The following is a 22205-nucleotide window of genomic DNA, read 5'->3' as shown; positions in this document are numbered from 1 at the left end:
GTAGTCAAGTACTCTTGCAGACTTGTAGTCCTGTATCCTCGCAGTCATGTAAACCTGTGTACTAGAAACTTCGTAGCTCTGTAGCCTCGCAAGCCATGTATAACTCGTAACCAGCTAGATCATTTTAGACTCGTAGCCATGTGGTCTCATAGTCTCTTAGACTCGAAGAATTCTAGCCTAATATATTTGGGGCCAAAAGACTTTTGGAACCAAAAGACTGTAGGTGTCAATGACTGATGGAGCCAATGAATATTGGAGTCAATGAATATTGGAGCCATTGAATATTGGAGCCAATGAATATTGGAGCCAATGAATATTGGAACCAATGAATATTGCAGTCAATGACAAATTAATGTGCTTCCTTTTCGTCGATGGTGCTGCCTTTTCGTTGTCGGTGCTTCCAAATGTGCTTCCTTTTCGTTGGCGGTGCTGCCTTTTCTTTGTCGGTGCTTCCAAATGTGCTTCCTTTTCGTGGGCGGTGCTGCCTTTTCTTTGCCGGTGCTTCCAAATGTGCTTCCTTTTCGTTGGCGGTGCGGCCTTTTCGTTGATGGTGCTTCCTTTTCGTTGTCGGTGCTTCCAAATGTGCTGTCTTTTCTTTTGGCGGTGCTGCCTTTTCGTTGTCGGTGCTTCCAAATGTGCTTCCTTTTCGTTGGCGGTGCTGCCTTTTCTTTGTCGGTGCTTCCAAATGTGCTTCCTTTTCGTTGGCGGTGCTGCCTTTTCTTTGTCGGTGCTTCCAAATGTGCTGCCTTTTCGTTGTCGGTGCTGCCTTTTCGTTGTCGGTGCTTCCAAATGTGCTGCCTTTTCGTTGTCGGTGCTGCCTTTTCGTTGTCGGTGCTTCCAAATGTGCTGCCTTTTCGTTGTCGCTGCTGCCTTTTCGTTGTCGGTGCTTCCAAATGTGCTGCCTTTTCGTTGTCGGTGCTGCCTTTTCGTTGTCGGTGCTTCCAAATGTGCTGCCTTTTCGTTGATGGTCCTTCTATTTTTAATGTTGTTTTGACTCTGGTATTATAGTAAGTGGTTCTTGATTTGACTTGCGTATTATTCCATCCGGTGCATGTATATAAGCGAGTCCTAGACAGCAGGTCGCTCAGTTTGTTACTGTCGTCGACGGTGTAAGGATCACCTAGATTATTTCATCTGGTGAATAAGTCGCGTAATTACCTGTTCTTGAGAACTCTATGGCATATTTACCGACTTTAACGCCGAACTCGATGGACGTTGTATCATCGTCTACGGGAACCTTGACGACAGCGACGACAATGGTGGAGCAGATCCCGTTGGCAACGACGACGATGTCAACATTGGAGGAGATTTCAACAGATGTGATACCACCAGCAGAAGATAGCTTAATGACTACTGAGCTGGATGTGCAGGAAACCACGACGATCGACGATACGACCTCGATGGAGACTTCAATGGATGCTGATTTGACAACTAGCGAACATCGGTGCTGTTACTGTGACAAGATTTTCTCAAACAACAGCAATGCTCGGCGACACGAGAGGAGCGAATGTGCCAAGAACCTATATCGTAAAATGTTTGTTTGTGAGAAATGTCATAAGCAGTTTGCCAGAAAAGATAATATGAAAACGCACATGAAGGCATGCAAAGGTCCTGCTGTGCGGCAGAAAGTAAAGGTTTCGGCGCAACAACGATGCATCGATGTGCATAAGAGAATGCCTGGAAATGGTACTACTGTTGCAACGCCTGTATCTGGATCGGGTCTGAAAGGATCGTCTTCATCACCACGGTATCCTTGCAGCTACTGTGATACGTCGTTCGCATTTTACCATGATGCACGAAGACATGAGCGGAGCAAATGCGCGAAGAATCCTTCTCGCATGAAGTTTCGATGTGATGAGTGCCTTAAATGGTTTACTCGAATTGACAGTTTGCGACATCATGCGAAAAAATGTAAAGGTGGAGTCTGTGCTCCTACTGCTGAACTACCTGCCGACATTTCGACTCCTCGCTTTAGATTGGAGACACGAAAGCGTACAACCAAAAAAAACAGATGCCCAGCAACCGATTGTTATGACGTCTGAACATGGAACTAAACCTAAGACTGTGTTCGTAGCATTACAAGTGAACGATAATGGCTTCTACTTGGCGCAGTCTGCATTTCGTGGAACGTTGAAAGACTACTATTATCTAAATACGTTCGGTGAGTCGAAGGACATTTGTAATTTTCTTGACCATATCAGACAGAAGATAATCAATCAGCTTACTGATGATGTAGCAACAAACGGACCTTTGAAATATAACTTGTGGTTGGACTGTATATATGGAAAGCCATATCCGTTCGATGACGAAGTGAAGAAGTGTGCATTCAAGACATCTGCTGCAGTAATTTACAGTTCTAACGATGTGAAGCAAACTGTTAAAAACGGTATCCAGAAACTCTGTCAAGAAGAGGTGGACTATGTCTGTAAAGGTTCTGGCTGGACTCTGTCTAGTATAAACCGATTGGAGCTAAGAATTAGTCATTTCACACCGCTGCGGAACTAAATGATTATAAGATTGTTGGCTTTCGTAAGTGATCCTGTAGTAGAATAGAAATTATGTAATAAATATTATGTTTGTAAAAGAACTTGCGGTGTTTAATTCCTCGAACCTGTTACTATTATGTTAAATTGATGATATATTTAATTTTTTTTGCATCATCCTAGATCGTACCAAGGATCTTAGTCGATCTAATTAATCAGTATATTGATCGGAAATTTATTTAATGATTTCTGAACTTTTTCCCGGATCTCTAGCATTAAAATTACACATTTCCAATATGGTGGTCTTGATGTCTGATAGGATGGTGGTAGTAGAGGATTTAAAGTCTCTTTAAGAATGTTGAACATGGTTTATTTAAATTATTTTTTTACATAAGATTAAACATTATTGCAACGATCGGGTATCGAACCGAGGACGGGAATCGATCGAATCAATATGTAAATTAATGAGTGATTTATTTAATGAATTTTGGAACTTTTCCCGAATTTCTAGCTAAATAATTACGGATTTTCAAGATGGCGGCCAAATGACAAGATGGCGGATGTCACAGTAATAAATGATTACTGCACTCTTGCGGATACGAATTAAACTAACATGTCATCGGCGCACTCTAGCCGACGATACAATGATGATGGCTTCCAGCATCGAAGACAAGATGGCGGCCATGACGTCATACTAGATGATGATAAAAAGTGGTGGGAGTCAGTATGCCTGCAGCCACCTCGGGGGAAGGATCGGTCGCCATTTTTATTTTTTTTGCACTCGTCGGGTTCGAACCGAGGACTCCGAGCTCCGTGTCGTAAATGTTTGTTTTTTAAATATTTTATTAAAAATTTTATTATTTAATTTGTTTTATGAATTTTAAATATTTTTTCATTAAAATCGGATAATAAATTTAAAGATGGCGGCCGTAACGGAAATTGCAACGATGACGTCATAATTCAAGATGGCGGTCATGGTATCCTTATTCCTAGAAATGGCTTAACTGAGGCTTGGGTTAAGGATGCTTAACCCAGTTTTAGGAATTTTCAGCCGCTGGGATTTTTAAGGACTAAAAACGGGAATTTTTCCCTCGAAACGGGAAATTTTTCCCTCGAAATGAGAAATTTTTAATTTGTGGAATTTTTTGAGATTTTTTGGCGGAACTTTTTTCCACAGAAATGGAAATTTTGGCGATTTTTGAGGAATTTTGGGCAAATTTTGCCCAATTTTGGCGGATTTTGGCGATTTTTGAGGATCAAATTCAAGGTCAAGGTCAAAGGTCAAGGTCACAACCATCCAAGATGGCCGTCGTGACGTCAGAGATGGACGTGACGTCAGAGATGTGGATCGGCACCAAGCACCAGCGCCTGGCGCCTGTCCCAGCTCCGTCATTCGTATACTACTCTCTCTCCATCATGCAAACGCTCTTGTACTAAAAGACTGGATTAAGATCCAAAAATTAAGTACACGTGATAGTGCGACCTGGTTATCTTGTAATATCTGTAACGGATTAATCAGCGTCTGTCAATAAAGCAAGCAATTTGGTGCCTATCGTCTAGTTTTAGCTACAATTATTGCTTTAGATTGCATAAATAAACCTTTTAAAATAAATTTTATCCTTTTTAATGTAGAATAATGTATCCACACCATTATATTGGACATACGCCATTGCACGTTTGCATTGTATGTCATAGAGAAGTCCCGAAGAACGGACAAAAATAGATAAATGCACAAAAAAAGTCAGAAAAAAAACGCCAAAATAATCAGATGTGAAGTGTCAAATGTAAATAATGCATCAGTCTGTTTGTGCCTGATGACGGGATCGGTACGGGAAACGTCACTACAGTTTGTTTTGGGAAGCTTTTTGTGTTCGTCTGTGTTGTCGTTTTTGGGTTGTCAGAATACCTGCTTAATTTCATCGCTGGATTCGTCAAAACAATATCACAGCACACGCGAACACAATGTGTTGACAACGGCGAGGAAGTTTCTGCAGATCGAACAGCAACCTTGGACAACACCGCGATAGACAGAGGAACCCAAGGGGACGCGGCAGTAGACCGAAAATTACTAGACCGAAAGGCACAAGACCGAAAGTCACAAGACCGAAAGGCACAAGACCGAATGGCACAAGACCGAAATATTAAATATTTCTCTAGCTAGGAATATGTCTTAAATCTGGCGTCAGGCACTAGACCGAAAGGCACTAGACCGAAAGGCACAAGACCGAAAGTCACAAGACCGAAAGGCACAAGACCGAATGGCACAAGACCGAAATATTAAATATTTCTCTAGCTAGGAATATGTCTTAAATCTGGCGTCAGGCACTAGACCGAAAGGCACTAGACCGAAAGGCACAAGACCGAAAGTCACAAGACCGAAAGGCACAAGACCGAAAGGCACAAGACCGAAAGGCACAAGACCGAATGGCACAAGACCGAAATATTAAATATTTCTCTAGCTAGGAATATGTCTTAAATCTGGCGTCAGGCACTAGACCGAAAGGCACTAGACCGAAAGGCACTAGACCGAAAGGCACAAGACCGAAAGGCACAAGACCGAAAGGCACAAGACCGAATGGCACAAGACCGAAATATTAAATATTTCTCTAGCTAGGAATATGTCTTAAATCTGGCGTCAGGCACTAGACCGAAAGGCACTAGACCGAAAGGCACTAGACCGAAAGGCACAAGACCGAAAGGCACAAGACCGAAAGGCACAAGACCGAATGGCACAAGACCGAAATATTAAATATTTCTCTAGCTAGGAATATGTCTTAAATCTGGCGTCAGGCACTAGACCGAAAGGCACTAGACCGAAAGGCACAAGACCGAAAGGCACAAGACCGAAAGGCATAAGACCGAAATTTCGGTCTTATGACTTTCGGTCTTGTGACTGGTACCCGAACCCAACAGTTATACAAAACAGATAATCTGAACAACACACCGACAACACATCAAAACACACATGCGAACCCAGCGTGTTCATCCGTGCTGGGATATTGTTCCAATTACTTCCATGAAATTCTCTGTGACATCTGTATAATTAACATTTAACATTGGCTGATTTTGGATTGATTTCTGTGTATTCAAAGAACGTATTGTGTGAAGTTGTTTGAATCAATAGGTTCGAATACTTGGTGGTCAAATCTTATGCACAGGTCATACTGTTTCTGTAACTGTTTTTTTTTTTTTAATGTGAATCCAGCCTAAGGCGCGCGTTCTACGATGACACGGAAACGGAGACGTATCTCGTAAACGGATACGGCTGTCACGGAACAGAGATTCCACAACAGAACGCATACGGTGACGGATCCGCACGGATTAGCTCGCGCGATCTAAAGAATCCGGGTACTTGGCTGCGGCAGTAGCCATGTTCGTTAATGTTCTAAAAACTTTAAAATATGTTTCAACTATAAGAATTACCTATTGCTCTATTATAACTTTGTCGTTTATTTTTATTATATGTGTACATTTCTTCCCGTGCTATGATCTCGAAACATATATATTTTGTTTTAATTAAATTAATATTTCGTAACCTTGAAATGCAATCTCTCATTGGTTGCCGTTTGTTACGTTTCCGTGCATTATGGAAGCAGCAGAGATGCTGTAGTGGAATGTTCCGGGAGATCAAACACTTGTGTCCGCGCCGTTGCAGAACGGGCTTTAGAACACATGCCGACTCCGTGGTTTTGGTGGTTTTCAGTTTTCATAGTTGATATTTATTCAAGAAGTATTGTGATTGCAGAGGCCTGAAGGCCAATAATATTTCAACAATAGGAATACTAACACGCACAAACCGTACGAAGCAAACAAACAGCAATTCCAGACGAAATCGTCTCTTCTTGCAGAGGTGACAATCGATAAGCACAAAAGGACAAAATGATACGTTGTAAAACACACTATAAACAGACATGAAATACACGGGGAAAAGTAGAATAAGAAACCACACCAAGCCAACTCCGTGGACTTCACGCCCGCCTGGGCACTTCAGTTGCGATGTCATGCTGTGGGAACCACACATAACTTAGAAAGTCACAACTTAGAACTGTCATAACTTAGAAAACTTGGAAAAATCCACTTAACTTAGAAACACAAAACTTAGAAACTGTCATAACTTAAAAAACACGCAACGTAGAAACACGCAACGCAGAACCACACAACTTAGAAACTTCATAACGTAGAAAGTCACAACTTAGAAACTCACAACTTAGAAATTGTCATAACTTAGAAACACGTAACTTAGAAACTGTCATAACTTAGAAACACGCAACTTAGAAACACGCAACTCAGAACCACGCGACTTAGAAACGCCATAACGTAGAAAGTCACAACTTAGAACGATCACAACTTAGAAACTCACAACTTAGAAACTTTCATAACTTAGAAACACGTTACTTAGAAACACGCAACGCAGAACCACACAACTTAAAAACGTCATAACGTAGAAAGTCACAACTTAGAACTATCACAACTTAGAAAGTCACAACTTAGAACTATCACAACTTAGAAACACACAACTTAGAACTGTCATAACTTAGAAACACGTAACTTAGAAACACGCAACGCAGAACCACACAAATTAGAAACACGTAACGTAGAAAGTCATAACTTAGAAAATTCTATGTTGTGTGTTTCTAAGTTGTGTGTTTATAAGTTATGACAGCACCCCTCACGCTGTGACCCCAGGTTGACGCCGGCCTTGCTGGCTCTGCTGCTGTTCGACGCCTACGTGTGGGAGCACCTGGGACAGGGACCCATGTGGAACAGGCTGGTCGTCAGGAACTCCAACCTGTGCAAGCGCTTCCTCTGGCGGAACTTGCTCTACCTGCAGAACTTCTTCCCCTTCCAAGACATGGTACGTAATAATAGTACCTAACAGCAAGGTTTCAATTACGAAAACAAAAAGGCGTAAGCATGGCCTGCCGTGCACTCGTTCGTGTTTTTTTGAAGTGAAACTTATTTGGGTGCATTGGAAGTAAAATTTGTAGGCCGAATTTCAGTGAAACCTTTTTTCCGTGAAAAAGGTTAGGCCAAAGAGATGTGAAGAGAGCGGTTACGAGTCCTGGTTTAAATTTTCGGAATGTTTTTCACTAATATCACGTGTACCATTGAATATATATATATACTGTATAGAAGTCGCGAGTGGATAGGATTTACTCAACGTTTTTTCAGGAGCTTATTTTTTGAGCAGTTTGGGAACTTCACCGCTGCAGGGCGCTGCCGTAACGCCCCTGTATCGTCTTAGGTTTGTTATTTGCACGTTAGAGCGCAGCACTGTCGCCCGCGCTGTCATTCCCCCGCACACCCCCGCACCCATCATTCACTGCAGCTCAAGGTCGTTCAACGGGAATGGGGGGGGGGAAAGGGGTGTTCGAAAAGTTCGACACTATTGTCCGCTAGGGACCACCACAAGTCGATGCCCTAGAGCATGGTGGCGATTGCGGCGGTGAATTAACCAACCAACCTCAAAACCGTATTAGATATTTTAACCTGGGCTGGCGACTTCTGTACAGTATATATATTCAAAGCGTGTACTGAGATACGTTTTATTATTTGAACATTGGGAAGCCCAGCCCGAGTGCTGAGCAGTGTCCCCTGGTTTTGGCCCGGCAGTGCGCGCCGCACACGCACCAGCTGGCCCTGGACATGCAGCTGTTCCTGGCGGGCCCTCTGCTGGCGCAGCTGCTGCTGGCCAGGCCCTGGCTGGGGGCGGGACTCCTGGCGGGGCTCAACGCCTGGTCGGCCCTGCTCCGGCACGGAGCCGCCTCCGAGCACCGCCTGTCCGTCGTCGTGCACCACGGCCAGACGTGAGTCCTCCCGGCGGGAAGCCCAACACGTGCATCAAGTTCTGTCCCTGCCCGAACACTTGGTCTGCCCGACCCCGCTGGCGGAGTGCACCCCTAGCCACGGCCCACCCGAGTCAGGCGAGCCTTCGATGCCGAGGTAGAATCGAGGGCCGTGTCTGATTAGTTAAAACATCTCGACCCCCCAGTTCACTAACAATTAAAAATAATTTTATAATAACCACACTAGTAATTAAAAAACCCCGCCTAAGGAAAGTGCGACGGGTTTATTTATATTTATTTATATTTCTCTGTTTATTTTAATGTAGCTATACTAACCTGACTAACCGTCCGTAGTGTTATAAAGTGTTTTAATGTAGCTAACCTAACCGACCACTTTTAATATTTGAATTCATTTTTCCCTGCGGGGAAATAAAACAAATCCCGAGAGGTTGGCCGAAGGTGAATATTCAGGCGTGTTCGGGCAGGGACAGAACTTGATGTACATCTTAGCCTTCTCTTTCTTTTAATCTGATTTTCACACACCAATATGGCAGACGAGAGTCGCCCAGCGTGAGGCGGGAGTGGGCTGCATGTTCGCGGGAAGCCTTCTTTCCACAGACGAGAGAGCCAAACTCCCGATCGTACATCTTCGGGGTGTTTTTTTTTTTGTTCATTGTAAAAGGTTAGGTTAGCTAACATTATAAATACTTTTAAAACATTGTGGACGGTTGGTTTTGGTTAGGATAGCTACATTAAAGATACTGCGAAATCATGCAAACGGTTTCCTAGCCCTGGAGAGCTACATATTAAAAAGTTATTTGCTAAGCAACCATAAAATGATTTTACAGCATTTTTTGATGTAGCTATACTTACCTAATACAACCAACCAATCCACAATGTTTTAAAGTATTTATAATGTAGCTAACCTATCCTAATCGACCGCAAAATTTAATGTCACACCGGTTTATACAATGAGATAGAATGGAAAAAAAAAGCGAGCATGAACTTCGGGGAACTTCGGGTGTGGCTCTCTCGTCTGTGAAATGAAGGCTTCCCGCATGTTCGCAGGGATGAAGGCCGCAACCCCAACCCGAATAGTTCCGAAGTTTACCGAGATAAAACTTTACGTTCGGTTGGGTTAGGTTATGTTCAGTTGGATGTGGTTAGGTTCGGTTAGCTTTGGTTCGGTTCGATCAGGGCAACATATAATAGTTTTTTTTGGATAGTCGGTTAGGTTAGATTAGGTGATCGTAAATAAAATGAAACTGTTGTTAGGTTCGTTTAGATTCGGTTAGGTTAGGTTAGGTTTGGTTAGGTTAGGTTCGGTTCGGTTCGGTCAGGGCATCAAATAATATTTTTTTTTATATAGTTCGTTAGGTTAGATTATGTGATCGTAAATAAAATGAAACTGTGGTTAAGTTAGGTTAGGTTCGGTGAGGGCAACAAATAATTAGTTTTTTTTTTCTGGGAGGGTCGGTTAGTTTATATGTATTAGGTGATCATAAATAAAATGAATCAGCCGTTAGATTAGGTTAGCGTTATATATAATACTCTATGACCGAAAAATATATAAATCCTTGCAATTTGCAATACAGTATTTTCATCACGAGCTATCGGCAAACGTCGGAGAATTTCGGAACTGTTTGGGTGTGGCTTCCATCCCTGTGAACTGTTGGTTTCCTAAGGTGGTTAAAAATTTCTGATCTCCACATAATTATTTTTTGAAATTATACTTCTAATGCAACTTCCAACAAGGTTGCGTTAAACGTTTAACGCTCCTGGGGAGGGTAATAGAAAGAGAGAGAGCGAGAGTGAATGTTATTGTAAGGAACTAAGTAGAGAGTAAGAAAAAAATAAAGATCTCAAAAAAATCATGTTTCATAGACACATAAATAGTGAGTGTGTGTCATTTCTCTATGTCCACGAGGTCTCGCCACGCCAATTTTCTCCTTGGGGCGAACCCGTCCGCTTAATTAAATAAATAGCTTTTATCGTTGAATGATTTCATGATTTATTTCATGAAAATCTGCTCTCATAAAAAATAAAAAAGTTAGTTTTTATAGACATTCAATAAGTCTCTCTCTCTCTCTCTCTGAAAATCAATCTATGAATCGTTGCGAATTTATTTCCTTTATTTTTTTAGTTTGATTTGATACAATATTATTTCCCTAAAAATCAATTTCTACCCCTTTCCTATTTTCATTTCCACATTACGAAGTTTCACTTCTTCCGCGCGGAGGGACTCCACGCACTATTTTTGCATGCAACTAATAATTATTTTTTAATGATGCCAAAAAAGTATAACTTCTCACGCGCGTACCTAAGTACACGCACCCATATATTTTTTTTCATGTTTTATGGATCCACTCAATAGTAAACAATAACAAACAAAAAAAACACGGGTGCGTTAACGCCAAGCGCTTTAGGAGTTCAACTTCACACATAAGAGGGATGGGAAGTTCTTAAAGGTAGTATAAGTATGGTACGTGTACCGTAAAAATTGGTACGTCTAGGAACCCTGTCGTGTTTTCCAGGGTGGAGCAACTGTACAAGGCGGCCGATCACCTGTACATAATCCCGACGCACAGGGCTACGCCGTACCTGTTGGGCATAGCGCTGGGTTGCGTCCTGCACAACGCCGGCAAGAAGACTCACATTCCGCAGGCGAGTGCCAAGAACCTTCTGCATGCTGATTGCAATTACCGTTAATTCACTAATTTCTAAACGAAACAGAGGCGTCACATAAACAACAACAAAAATTGGTTGTCTGTAAAGTCGGTTTACGGACGATAGTTTAACGTGACAACGTCATGACAAAAAAAAAACATTGATGAAATGATTGCATACTTTTATGAATAAAATTGAATCATTTTTATTGAATCATCACTATTTTGTTTGGATACAAAAGAAGGAGTGAAATAAAATCTACAATTGAATTGATAAATTTACTTTTATATGCACTCATTAATTCAAATATGTTTATTACTTTAACGAACAGATCATTTTAACTATAACTTTTATACATGTTTGCTATTTAACTTCTTCCAATCGGTGTTATTCTGTTAAGGATGGGACGATGATAGGAAAAGTAGGAGACGAATAGGAGTGTTTCAAGTTTAATGTGCCTTGAAAAAGTCAAATCGATGGTTGTTTCAATCGAGTGGAAGAGAGATAGATGCGGCGCAAGCGTACAATGAGCGTAACGGGACAATGAGCGTAACAGGACCATTTTTCGTGCGTGCAGCCGGCGTTCATCGATTTATTAGACGTCATCACGTCAAAAACAAGCCAAAATCAGACGGTGCATAATGTATGAATGCGCAAACAGCTTAGAGAATTCCGTGAAGGGAATTAATCAGTAATAATTATAACGAAACAGACGAACACAAGGAGCTGATAACGACGAGACAAATATAACAAGAACAGGAAACAAACAAATAACAGCCTTTGGGCAACACAGCAGCAAACCGACGAACCCAACGATGATTCAAAACAGATATTATGGACAGCACATCGATCACGGCACGGACGAACAGAGTTGGCTTTCCTAGGACAAAACAATTTCGTCGTTTCGGGAACTGAGATCTGCTTCCGTCAATTTTTTTTCCCCTAAAGTAAGTTTAAAACGAAGAGTGTTTGTGAGGAGGTCTAGGTAGGAAGACTCTTTAAGTGCGTCTCAGGCCGAAGCCTATACGCTCTAATCATGCAGGTTTTAAGCCATGCATCGTGTGTTCGAAGAGGGGATTGGCCAGTCATGGCTTACGATTGGTGCCATGGCTAACTCCCCCTCACTGACTATCCTAGACTAAATAAAACTAGTTAAGTTGGGACCAGGTGAAAACCCGTGGGCTTTTTCACGCGGGGTGCAAACATTCGTGCATTAAAAAACAAGCAGTTTGGTTACGGGAAACATATTGACGGTTCGGGAAGAAAAGTTGGACACAGTACATACAAAACAGCTGCTAAGCAAAGGGGGCGGGGACATGGACATCGCTGTCCGCTTTTTTTTGGACAGTACTGTTTTTTTTTTGTTTTTTTAACAGGTGTGTGTGTGTTTGTGTGTTTGGCCCCTCTCCCGGTGCGGCCAATGGCAGGCGAGCACTCACCTGATTTGTTGCATACCTACCCAGTAGCTAATGTTATTGGCCGGTGTCTTTCTACAAAAATTTTTGATTTGTGTAAATGTTAAATATTTTTTTATTAATAAAAATACATATAATGCTAGCTTAAAACCCGCGGCTTCGCTCGCTCTTTAATCTCGCCATCTGACGGAACACCACCCATTAATACCGTGGCGCCTCCGAGGTAACAGAATCGTTGACGCGGCGAAGACATGCGCGCGCCGACTCTCTCCGCCGCAGGTGGTAGCCGCCGCCGGCTGGGCCGCCGCCGCCTGGGCCGCGCGCCTCTCCCTGTGGCCGCAAGGTGCCGCCGCCGCCTCGCCCGACTACCGCCACGACGCCGCCGCCGGCGCCGCCTACGCCGCGCTCTCCCCGCTGTGCTGGTCGCTGGCGCTGGGCTGGGTCGTGCTGGCCTGCCACTCTGGCCGCGGGGGTGAGGAACCCCATCCACCCCTTCCCCCCTTCTCCCCTTCTCCCTTTTCCCCTTCTCCCCTTCTCCCCTTCTCCCCTTCTCCTCTTCTCCCCTTCTCCCCTTCTCCCCGTCTCCCCATCTCCCCTTCTCACCATCTCCCCATCTCCCCTTCTTCCCCTTCTCTTCTTCTCCCCTTCTCCCCTTCTCCCCTTCTCCCCATCTCCCCTTGTCCCCTTCTCATCTTCTTCTCTTCTTCTCTTCTTCTCCCCTTCTCCCCTTCTCCCCTTCCTTTCTTCTCTTCTTCTCCCCTTCTCTCCTTCTCCCCATCTCCCCATCTCCCCATCTCCCCTTCTCCCCTTCTCCCCTTCTAACCTTCTCCCCTTCTCCCCTTCCCCCCTTCTCCCCTTGTCCCCTTGTCCCCTTCTCATCTTCTCCCCTTCTCCCCTTCTCCCCTTTTCCCCACCACCACCTCCACAGAGCTTCTTCGGGCGCGACAATTCGTCGTTCTCGTGAAACACTCACTGTCTTGTGAAACGCTTCTGACAGAGAATTAGGTACATGGACAAGGGTCGTTACCACAACGCCGAAATACCACAACGCCGAACGTACAATAACGCCGAACGTACAATAACGCCGAACGTACAATAACGCCGAATGCCAAATTGACCGCAACGCCGACAGCTAGAAAACTGCTGTGTACCACAACGCCGAAATACAGTAACGCCGAAAAATGTTGCTGCGGGGAGGGGGGGCCACAGAAGCAAAATGAAAAACAACTGAATGAATTTTCGGGGTTAATGTATTTCGGCGTTGTGGTACACAGCAGTTTTCTAGCTGTCGGCGTTGTGGTCAACTAGGAATTTCGGCGTTATGGTTTTCGGCGTTATTGTACGTTCGGCGTTGTGGTGCGTCCCCCATGGCCAACACACAGATTGAAAGAGTGCAAACTGCGCTCATATGTTTGCTGGGCCCCGTTTCCGGGTCTGCTCTTTTGTGCGACGAATCGTCGCCCGCCCCCCCCCCCCCCCAAAAAAAAATTAAATAGAACTTATAAAATATCGCAGGCTTCCTCACGGCCATTGACTGCATTATCTTGGTTTCTGGGCGTAAGGCCGAGTCAGGTTAATTATTGTCTTGCGACGTGTCGGCAGTAATTGTAGCTGCCATCATCAAGTAGACTAAGTAGACTTAATAGACTAGACTTAGTCTACTTAGTCTACTTGATGATGGCAGCTGCAATGACTGCCGAAACGTCGCAAGACAATTATCTGACACGGCCTACACCCATAAGCCAAGAAAATGAAAATAGAACTGAGCTGGTTGAGTGCAGAAGCTTCGAGAGTTTGATGACGGGACGAAAAAAATTTTGCCAAGATTTTTTAAAATATTTTTGCCATGTTAATAATTGAAATCAAAATGTTAAACAGGAGCGTGTGCGTGAAGGGATATGTCCACTCTCCCCCCTCCCCCCCCCCCCAAAAAAAAACCGCATTCCTAAAAACAATTAGAAATAATTTGAAAACAAACAGCGGGGGGCCCGCCTCGTCAGGGGTGTATATGTGTTAGTGAGGCGGGATGATAAGCGCGACGCTCGCTGGTGCTTCTAGCGCGGTGTCTCCTCTGGACTGGCGCGCAGTCTTCTCGTCGTCACAGAATAACTGTGAAATTTGAGCGGTGACCGTAACATTATATGGCGGAGAAATGAAGATAAAGGTGTTATGCAAGCCCCTTAAGTGCTTTCAAGAATCTGTACTGATTGTTTTATGCCTAAAAATTACTCTGAAAACACGCGTTTTAGGCATTTTAACGCTTCTAAAAATACAGTTTAAAAACTTAATCCGAAATTAAAAGTACTTTTCGGTCCTCAGCGAACTCTTAAATGCTATTCGCAAATAGGCCCCACTCGGATATCTTGAGTAGTTTTGAAATCGCGTTGTTTTTCCTGAAGCTCTGCACACCGTATGTGTGCCCAGGTAGGCGGGCCCCTTAAGAGGTTCTAATCCCCCTCCCCCCCCCCCCTTTTTTAATATGAAATTCTGCGTACGCTTGTGATTATGGCGACCCACCAAACAAAATAATCACTCTCTTCCACCTCTACGGCTTTTTTTTTCTAATCTAAATAGAAAAATAATGCTAGTTTCTTGGTGATAAATACTCACTTCATGATAATTGTTTCAAGGCAGTTCCCTTCAAAATAATAAACAAACTTCTAGTATAAGCTTTTTTTTATTTACTAAAGTGTTCCAGAGAACATCGCTCTATTTTGTAACTATGTATGTAAATTTAAAAACTTGTAAATATAATTTTCTTGAAGAAAACACTTGCACGTTAGCCTGTATGTGATTGAGAAACACATTAAATTTCACATTTTTTACACCCACAATATTCATCATACATTTAGGGTGTATTTTGCCAAACAGTTGCCTACCGGAATGAATTCAACTTCAGAACAGACATGCACTCTATAAACTAATACAATACGGGGGAAACTGGCCAATTAGCATGGGTGAAGCGTGAGACACTTCACTGCATTGTTTTCAAGCTATTTACACTCTACGCCGCTAGATGCCACTACTGTAACGAGTTTCACGCATTTGAAAACGTAGGTTACACTCCACACCGCCAGGTTCGCCATCACTTGTCTCGCGATTTTTTTTTTACAAGTTTTCCATATTCGCCTTATCATCTATGACAATATTTTAATAATATGAATGCCGCGTTATGAATTCTCAACTATTGATCGACTTATGTTTATGTGAACAGTGCACAACACTTACAAATAATTATGTACGTATGGCATGCAATATTATAAAAATCAATGACGTACTCGGAAAAGGGGAGGGGATATATATATATGTGAAGGTCCTCCACCCCCCCCCCACCCCCCCCCCCCATTTTTTTTTGGCTGAAATCCTAAAATTTTATAATTCCTACCAACAAACGGAAAGAATTTGAAATGAGGAGCTAGGCCCAACCCGAGACTTCAATCCCACACTGGCGGTGTGATTTTACTGCTAGTTATTTGTAATTGACATTAATTTGCTAAATATTAAGTTCATAATACCAGTCAGTATGAAAAGGGCACACATTACATAGCCATAAAAATTTACAACTTATTGCCACAAAATGTCACAAGTATAACCTATTTACCTATATTCAAAAGAAGAATCAAACAAGTTCTGTTAGAACATCCTTCCTACTCTCTGATAGAATTCTTTGACCTAATAACAGATAAGAAAACTAAACTCTGGTAAATTTTATTTAAATACATTACAAAACGAGGAGAAAAATATTGAGTTTTGTAAACTAACTATTCACTCTGAGCTTTAGACTTCAGTTTATACAATTTCTTATGTACCTATGTTTTTTTTTTTTTTTTATCTCTCTCTCTTACTTTTGAAATGTAAAAGTACTATGTAATATCTAGTTTTTGTGGTTGTACAGTTTGTTTGTATATATGTATATATTTGTATTAATTGACTTGTTCTATATCCCGGAGTCCTTACCTCCATATGGGATCTACAGAACCAAAAATTGAATAATAAATAAAATAAATAGATGCAATTCGCTAATATAAAATCCACTGCTGGTGTACTGAAGCGCGATCTTTTGCAGGATTCGTGAACTCTTTCCTCACGTGGCGAGTGCTGGCACCTATCAGCAGGATCTCGTACTCCGTGTACCTCACGCAGTTCACGATATTCTTCTACAACGCGGGAATGATTCGATCTGAGCAAGAATTCCACATTCTTAAAAGTGTAAGTGCAAGGTTTGTTTTATTTATTTACCTACAGATTTTAGTTAATTATTTTATCACTTTGTGTTGTTTGTATGCTTTAATTGACGGATTAACATCACAAAATGGCCTCGTAACGTGAATTTGTTTTTTGTTCTTTTAAATTACGTTATACTTCGCAATTTTATATCTTCTACCCAAAACTTGTCAAATTACGAATTTACCATAACCATAATTATGTATCTAATTAGCTTTAACCTTTTGACGGATTAACATCACAAAATAGCCTTGTAACGTGAATCTGTTTTGTTTTTTAATTACGTTATACTTCGCAATTTTATATCTTCTATCCAAAACTTGTCGAATTACGAATTTACCATAACCATACTTATGTATCTAATTAGCTTTAACCTTTTACATGAAAATAGATGAATGAACTGAAGTTAATAACGGATTCAGATGATAAAAATATATTTACCTACAAGCCTAAGAACGAGTTTATAAAGTACGCAAATAATGCAAGAAAGCAGGACGCAAAAAAAAGTTAAACAAAAGTTTTTTTTAAAAACCTGCCAACTCAAGGTGCAAAAAGTCGACGCAAGCAGTAGCGGATCCAGAGGGGGGGGCTAAGGGGCTCAAGCCACCCCCCCCCCCCCCCCAAATCATCTGGGTCCACTATTGTTTTAGTGTTTGCCTTGATAAAGCATAGCCTCAGCTGGGTCAAGCTCCTCCCAAACCAAAATCCTGGATCCCCCACTGGACGTAAGCATCGATCAACTTCCAACTTCTTGCGTTTTTGCTTGCATTTCCGCCTTCCATATTTGAAGTGAAGTACATATTCCGAAAACTTTCAAATACGCATACGTTATATTTCCAGGAGGCGGTGATTCTGCTACTATATGGATCGTTTTCGCTAGTTAAACTTTCGAAAAGGGAAATAAAATAACACCTGTAAAACACAAATTATGAAAAACATAATCGTCAAGAAAAGCAGGGAAAAAATGTCTTAAAATTTCAAGCCGTTGGGCTGGTAACATCTTGCGACTTTCGTGCTTTAAAAAATGTATTTTTTTTTTCAGTTTCTTAGCGTGTTGCGTCATTGTTTCATTTTTTGCTTAGTTTATAAACCTACTCTTAGTAGGTTGAAGTGGTATTGTCTTTAATTACTCAGGCTTTCATATTTAACCCCTTTTTAAAGCACTTTGTAACATTTTTGTTATGTAATTACAATGAAAAAATTAGAAACAAATCCCTTTTGGCACAGCCTACAGGCGTAGATAGATTTCGAAGTACTTACTGGTTCTGGAAACTTATTCAAACTTCTTCGAACGAATTTGATAGTAAATTTTAAAAAATTGTTTCAACCAAAGTTTTTAAATAATGTTTAGGAATTTCACAATAAGTTACAATGTATTTGATAGTTTTCTTACTAAAAAAAAACTATGATTTTTTTTGTCTTTCAACCCTTTTTCCCGTCATATCATAGTTTTAGACAATATTAAGAAACAAACCAATCAGCACTTATTCGATAGTGTACATTGTATGAAACATATATATATATATATATTTGTTATTCCAAACTCAGTTTTTTAAAACCCCTTGCTGTGATGCTTCGTCTTATCAAAAATTGTGTCATCCCAAAGTTTTAGATTTACATTTCATTGTTAAAGATTTTATAGTGTTCCTAATAAGGGAGTTATACAATTTATGTCCTTATATGTCTGATTTTTTTTTTTCACCCTTTGAAGTAATTGCTGGTTAAACCAAAGATGGTTACATAAAACGATTTAGATAATATTTATAAGTTGTACAAACAATTAGAACGGATTTGATATTGAGTTATGCATTTTTTGTCCTGTAAACACTGTAATTATCAACCCTTTACTGTAACTGTTGGTCATTTAAGCAATTATTTCATATAAAAGTTTTAGTTAGTATTTTTAAGTTTTGTAATAAATAAAACCTGATTGAATAGTGTGTACACGGTACGAAAATTACGAATTTTTTCTTATTTCATCCCGGTTTATTTTGTCAACCCCTTGCAACAATGTTTCGTCTTATCAAAAAAAATTTGAGACAAGTTTTAGATAAAAGTTACAAAATTTACAAACAATTTTAACTGATTCGATGGTATATCTACTAAGGGAGTTATGGATTTGTTTTTGTCCTCCAACTAGTGTTTTTTTTTTTTTTTTCACTACTTGAAGGTATTGGTTGGTCATATCAAAAATTTTGTTGGATAAACTTTTTTCGTATTACTTCTACGAGTTAAATAACGTTAAACGTATGCAACATTTGTCATAGTATGGGATTTAAATCGATTTTTCTGTTTTTCAATAAAACGTTTCGAATTTCTACTTTGGTCGAATTTATCCATTAACGAACTCCACCGAGATTTTACATTACTATATTTTTTTATCAGTTTGGAAGTGATTTGGGCAAAATTACTGCAGTTGTGTCCATAAAAATGTGATATATATAGCGTATACACATAGATGTTTTTTGGGTCTATGGACTATGAAACGAAAAACTATGTTAACATTCTTGGAAGTCGCACCATGGTAATGGCTATAATAGGTAGACTTTCTTCGAAATCTACCTAAAATAATTACAAAAAAAAAGACAGCTGTTCAATACCATTGACTGTGTATTCCCATTAGAATTTATATATTCTTGTATCAGTGAACTACGCAAGGGACGTAACGTCGCAACACGCAAACAACGCAAGAGAATCACGTTCGTTAAACAAGCACGAATCGCAAGTCGTTATCAGCCCTAAAACTGAAATAATGAAACATTCTAAAACAATGTTCTTCCTCGGAACTCTTTTGATGATTCACGTTTATAATGAAGAAAAATATAAAACTTTCAACAATTTGATTTTAAAATTTTGTATTCTTTACTGTGCGAAAGCCGCAACAATTGGAAACGTATTATTTGTAGTAAAAAAAACAACATCGTGACCTTCTGTGTGCAAAAATGTTTGCGTAAACGCAAGCCGAAGCGCAAGAATTTGAAAATCTGCTGATTCTCGCGTTGCTTTCTTGGGTCTTGTGTATTCCTGAAGCCGCGTCCTGAAACTTAGGGGAAACCTAAGATGTACATCAAGCTCTGTCCCTGCCCGAATATTCACCTTCGGCCAAACTCGGGATTTGTTTTATTTTTGCGCAGGAAAAGTGAATAAATATTAAAAGTGGTCGGTTAGGTAACGGTTAGTTAGGTTAGTATAGCTGCATTAAAATAAACATAGAAATATAAATATATATAAATAAACCCGAGGTTGGCCTAAGATGAATATTCGGGCGTGTTCGGGCAGGGACAGAACTTGATGTACATCTTAAGGCTTCCCGAAACTTAGCACCGCTGTCGCATGTCCTTAGATCGACGGAGGGGAGGTGTTGGCGACCCTGGCCGTCTCAGTCGCCATGACTCTGTTGTTCGACTTGCCGCTGCAGGAAGTGAAGAGCATTCTCATGGAGAGAGGTGAGTGGACCACGGAGTGACAACGCTGTGACGTAGGTGAAGTCATTTTTTTAACTTCGCCATCGCCATTTTGTTCCGTCCAAAATATTGCGGAAATGGTGCTTGATAAATTATAATAACTAACCACAATTTTTGACGTGACAACGTCTAATAAATCGATGAACGCCAACTGCACGCACGAAAAAGTATCCCGTAACGCACATTGTACCGTTACGCTGTGTCCCGTTACGCTCATTGTACGCTTGCGCCACATTTATCTCTCTTCCACTCGATTGGAACAACCACCGATTTGACTTTTTCGAGGCACATTAAACTTGAAACACTCCCATTCGTTTCCTACTTTTCCTAACATCGTCCTATCCTTAACAGAATAACACAGATTGGAAGAAGTTAAATAGCAAACATGTTATAAAATTTATAGTTAAAATAATCTCTTCGTTAAAGTAATAAACATATTTGAATTAATGAGTGCAAATAAAAGTAAATTTATCAATTAAATTGTAGATTTAATTTCACTCCTTCTTTGTATCCATACAAAATAGTGATAATTCAATAAAAATGATTAAATTTTATTCATAAAATTATGCAATCATTTCACCAGTGTTTTGTTATGACGTTGTCACGTTAAACAATCGTCCGTAAACCGACTTTACAGACAACCATTTTTATTTTCAGGACCAGTAAAGAAGACATTAACGAAGACCAATTCAAACAATAACAATAAATGACCGTAAGTTATGGAAAAAAAAATACTATGTAAATTTTAAATAATATTTTTATATATGTTAAATAAAACATATATTATTAATGTATTGTCAATATTATTTTGTACCGTACATTAATATATCTTTTAAAGGCATTAACATCCTTATATTACATTGAAAATCCCTACATCAAAAATTGTATGATATTTATAAAATTTATATTGAGATTATTTTGCTAAAGGGGGGGTTAGTCCTCAAATTTACTTCTTTTTTTTTTTTGCCGAAACACTTTACGAATACTTTTATAGTAGAAACAAAGAAGAAACACATACCATAAAAATCCCTTTCGGCACAGCTTACAGGGGTAGGTAGATTTCGGAGTACCTAGTTATACTAGAAATATTTTGGAAACTTCTATAAACTCCTGGAACGTTTTTAGAACTTAATGTAGCCTACTAAACATCCTATATGTCCAACAATTTAAAAAAAAAATTAACATTTTCTTATTTTCCATAAGGTAAAAATATTTCGAATGTTTTTAACATAATGCATCCAATATTGAACGTCTTAACGAATTTCATATTATGCCTACTAAAACTTTATTTTTCATCCCTTGCACTAATGCGTGGTCGTATAATTTTTTTTGGACAAAGTTATAGGATAAAATTAAGATAGTTATTAATAAATTTGGATGGATTTGATACTAAGAAAGGTTTTTTTTTAATTTCAACCTCTGTTTTAACGGCAATAGTTACTTTCATTAAAAATTGTTCCAGCCACAGGTTTTAGATAAAATTAAGGCGTTTTACAATAAATTATAATGGATTTGATAGTTCATCTATTTTAAAAAAGTAGTTACATTTTGTCTTTCTTCCCTTGCAGAAATGATTCGTCTTATCAAAAATTGTTTCTGACAAAAGTTTTAGAAAAAAATTATAAGATTTACAAACAATCTGTACTGATTTGATAGTGTACCTACTCAGGGAGTTATACCTACATTTTTTTAAAATTCTACCACTTATTTTTTCAACCCCCTCATGCAATGGTTCGTCTAATCATAATTGTTTCAGACAAACGTTTGAGATAAAAATTATAAGATTAATACAAAATTTGCACGAATTCGATGTTGTGCCTACGAAAGGATTTTTTTTTTTGGGGGGGGGGGGGGGGGGCAAATATTTTCAATGTGCAGACACGACGGTTCGCGCAAGTTTTATTATATCATAGAAGAATGATAATAAAATAGATTTAATAGTTTATGCTCGCATTTACTTTGTACCATGATTAATTTTGCGTACCATATAATTCACTGCTGGACGTAACATGGAACATGCTTTTAGCGGTGGGCATGAGTTTGGCAGGGCGTGTACCATAAATCTGGAAGTTGGTGCCATTTGTACGGTGTCTTGCGTCATCGCCCGCGCCGGCCCGCGGACTGCGAGAATGTGCACGAGGGGTAGTAGTAGGGAGGAGGGGAGGG

General features: G+C 40.2%; 1 protein-coding gene across 1 annotated transcript in view; it reads left to right on the top strand.

The window, feature by feature from the left end:
• Nucleotides 1-20772, top strand: part of LOC134536903 (nose resistant to fluoxetine protein 6-like) — a 55059-nt gene extending 34287 nt beyond the window's left edge. Inside the window, exons 8-14 of the mRNA XM_063376981.1 lie at nt 7170-7338; nt 8097-8290; nt 10804-10933; nt 12631-12823; nt 16418-16560; nt 19919-20021; nt 20697-20772. Coding sequence (XP_063233051.1) covers nt 7170-7338; nt 8097-8290; nt 10804-10933; nt 12631-12823; nt 16418-16560; nt 19919-20021; nt 20697-20749 — 985 coding nt within the window. The 3' untranslated portion in view covers nt 20750-20772. The remainder of the gene's footprint in view (nt 1-7169; nt 7339-8096; nt 8291-10803; nt 10934-12630; nt 12824-16417; nt 16561-19918; nt 20022-20696) is intronic.
• Nucleotides 20773-22205: the final 1433 nt, after the last annotated feature.

This window comes from Bacillus rossius, chromosome 11, assembly GCF_032445375.1.
Source record: "Bacillus rossius redtenbacheri isolate Brsri chromosome 11, Brsri_v3, whole genome shotgun sequence".
Lineage (NCBI taxonomy): Eukaryota > Metazoa > Arthropoda > Insecta > Phasmatodea > Bacillidae > Bacillus > Bacillus rossius.
Note: the sequence above shows the minus strand (reverse complement) of the source record. Positions and strands in the feature narration are given on the sequence as shown.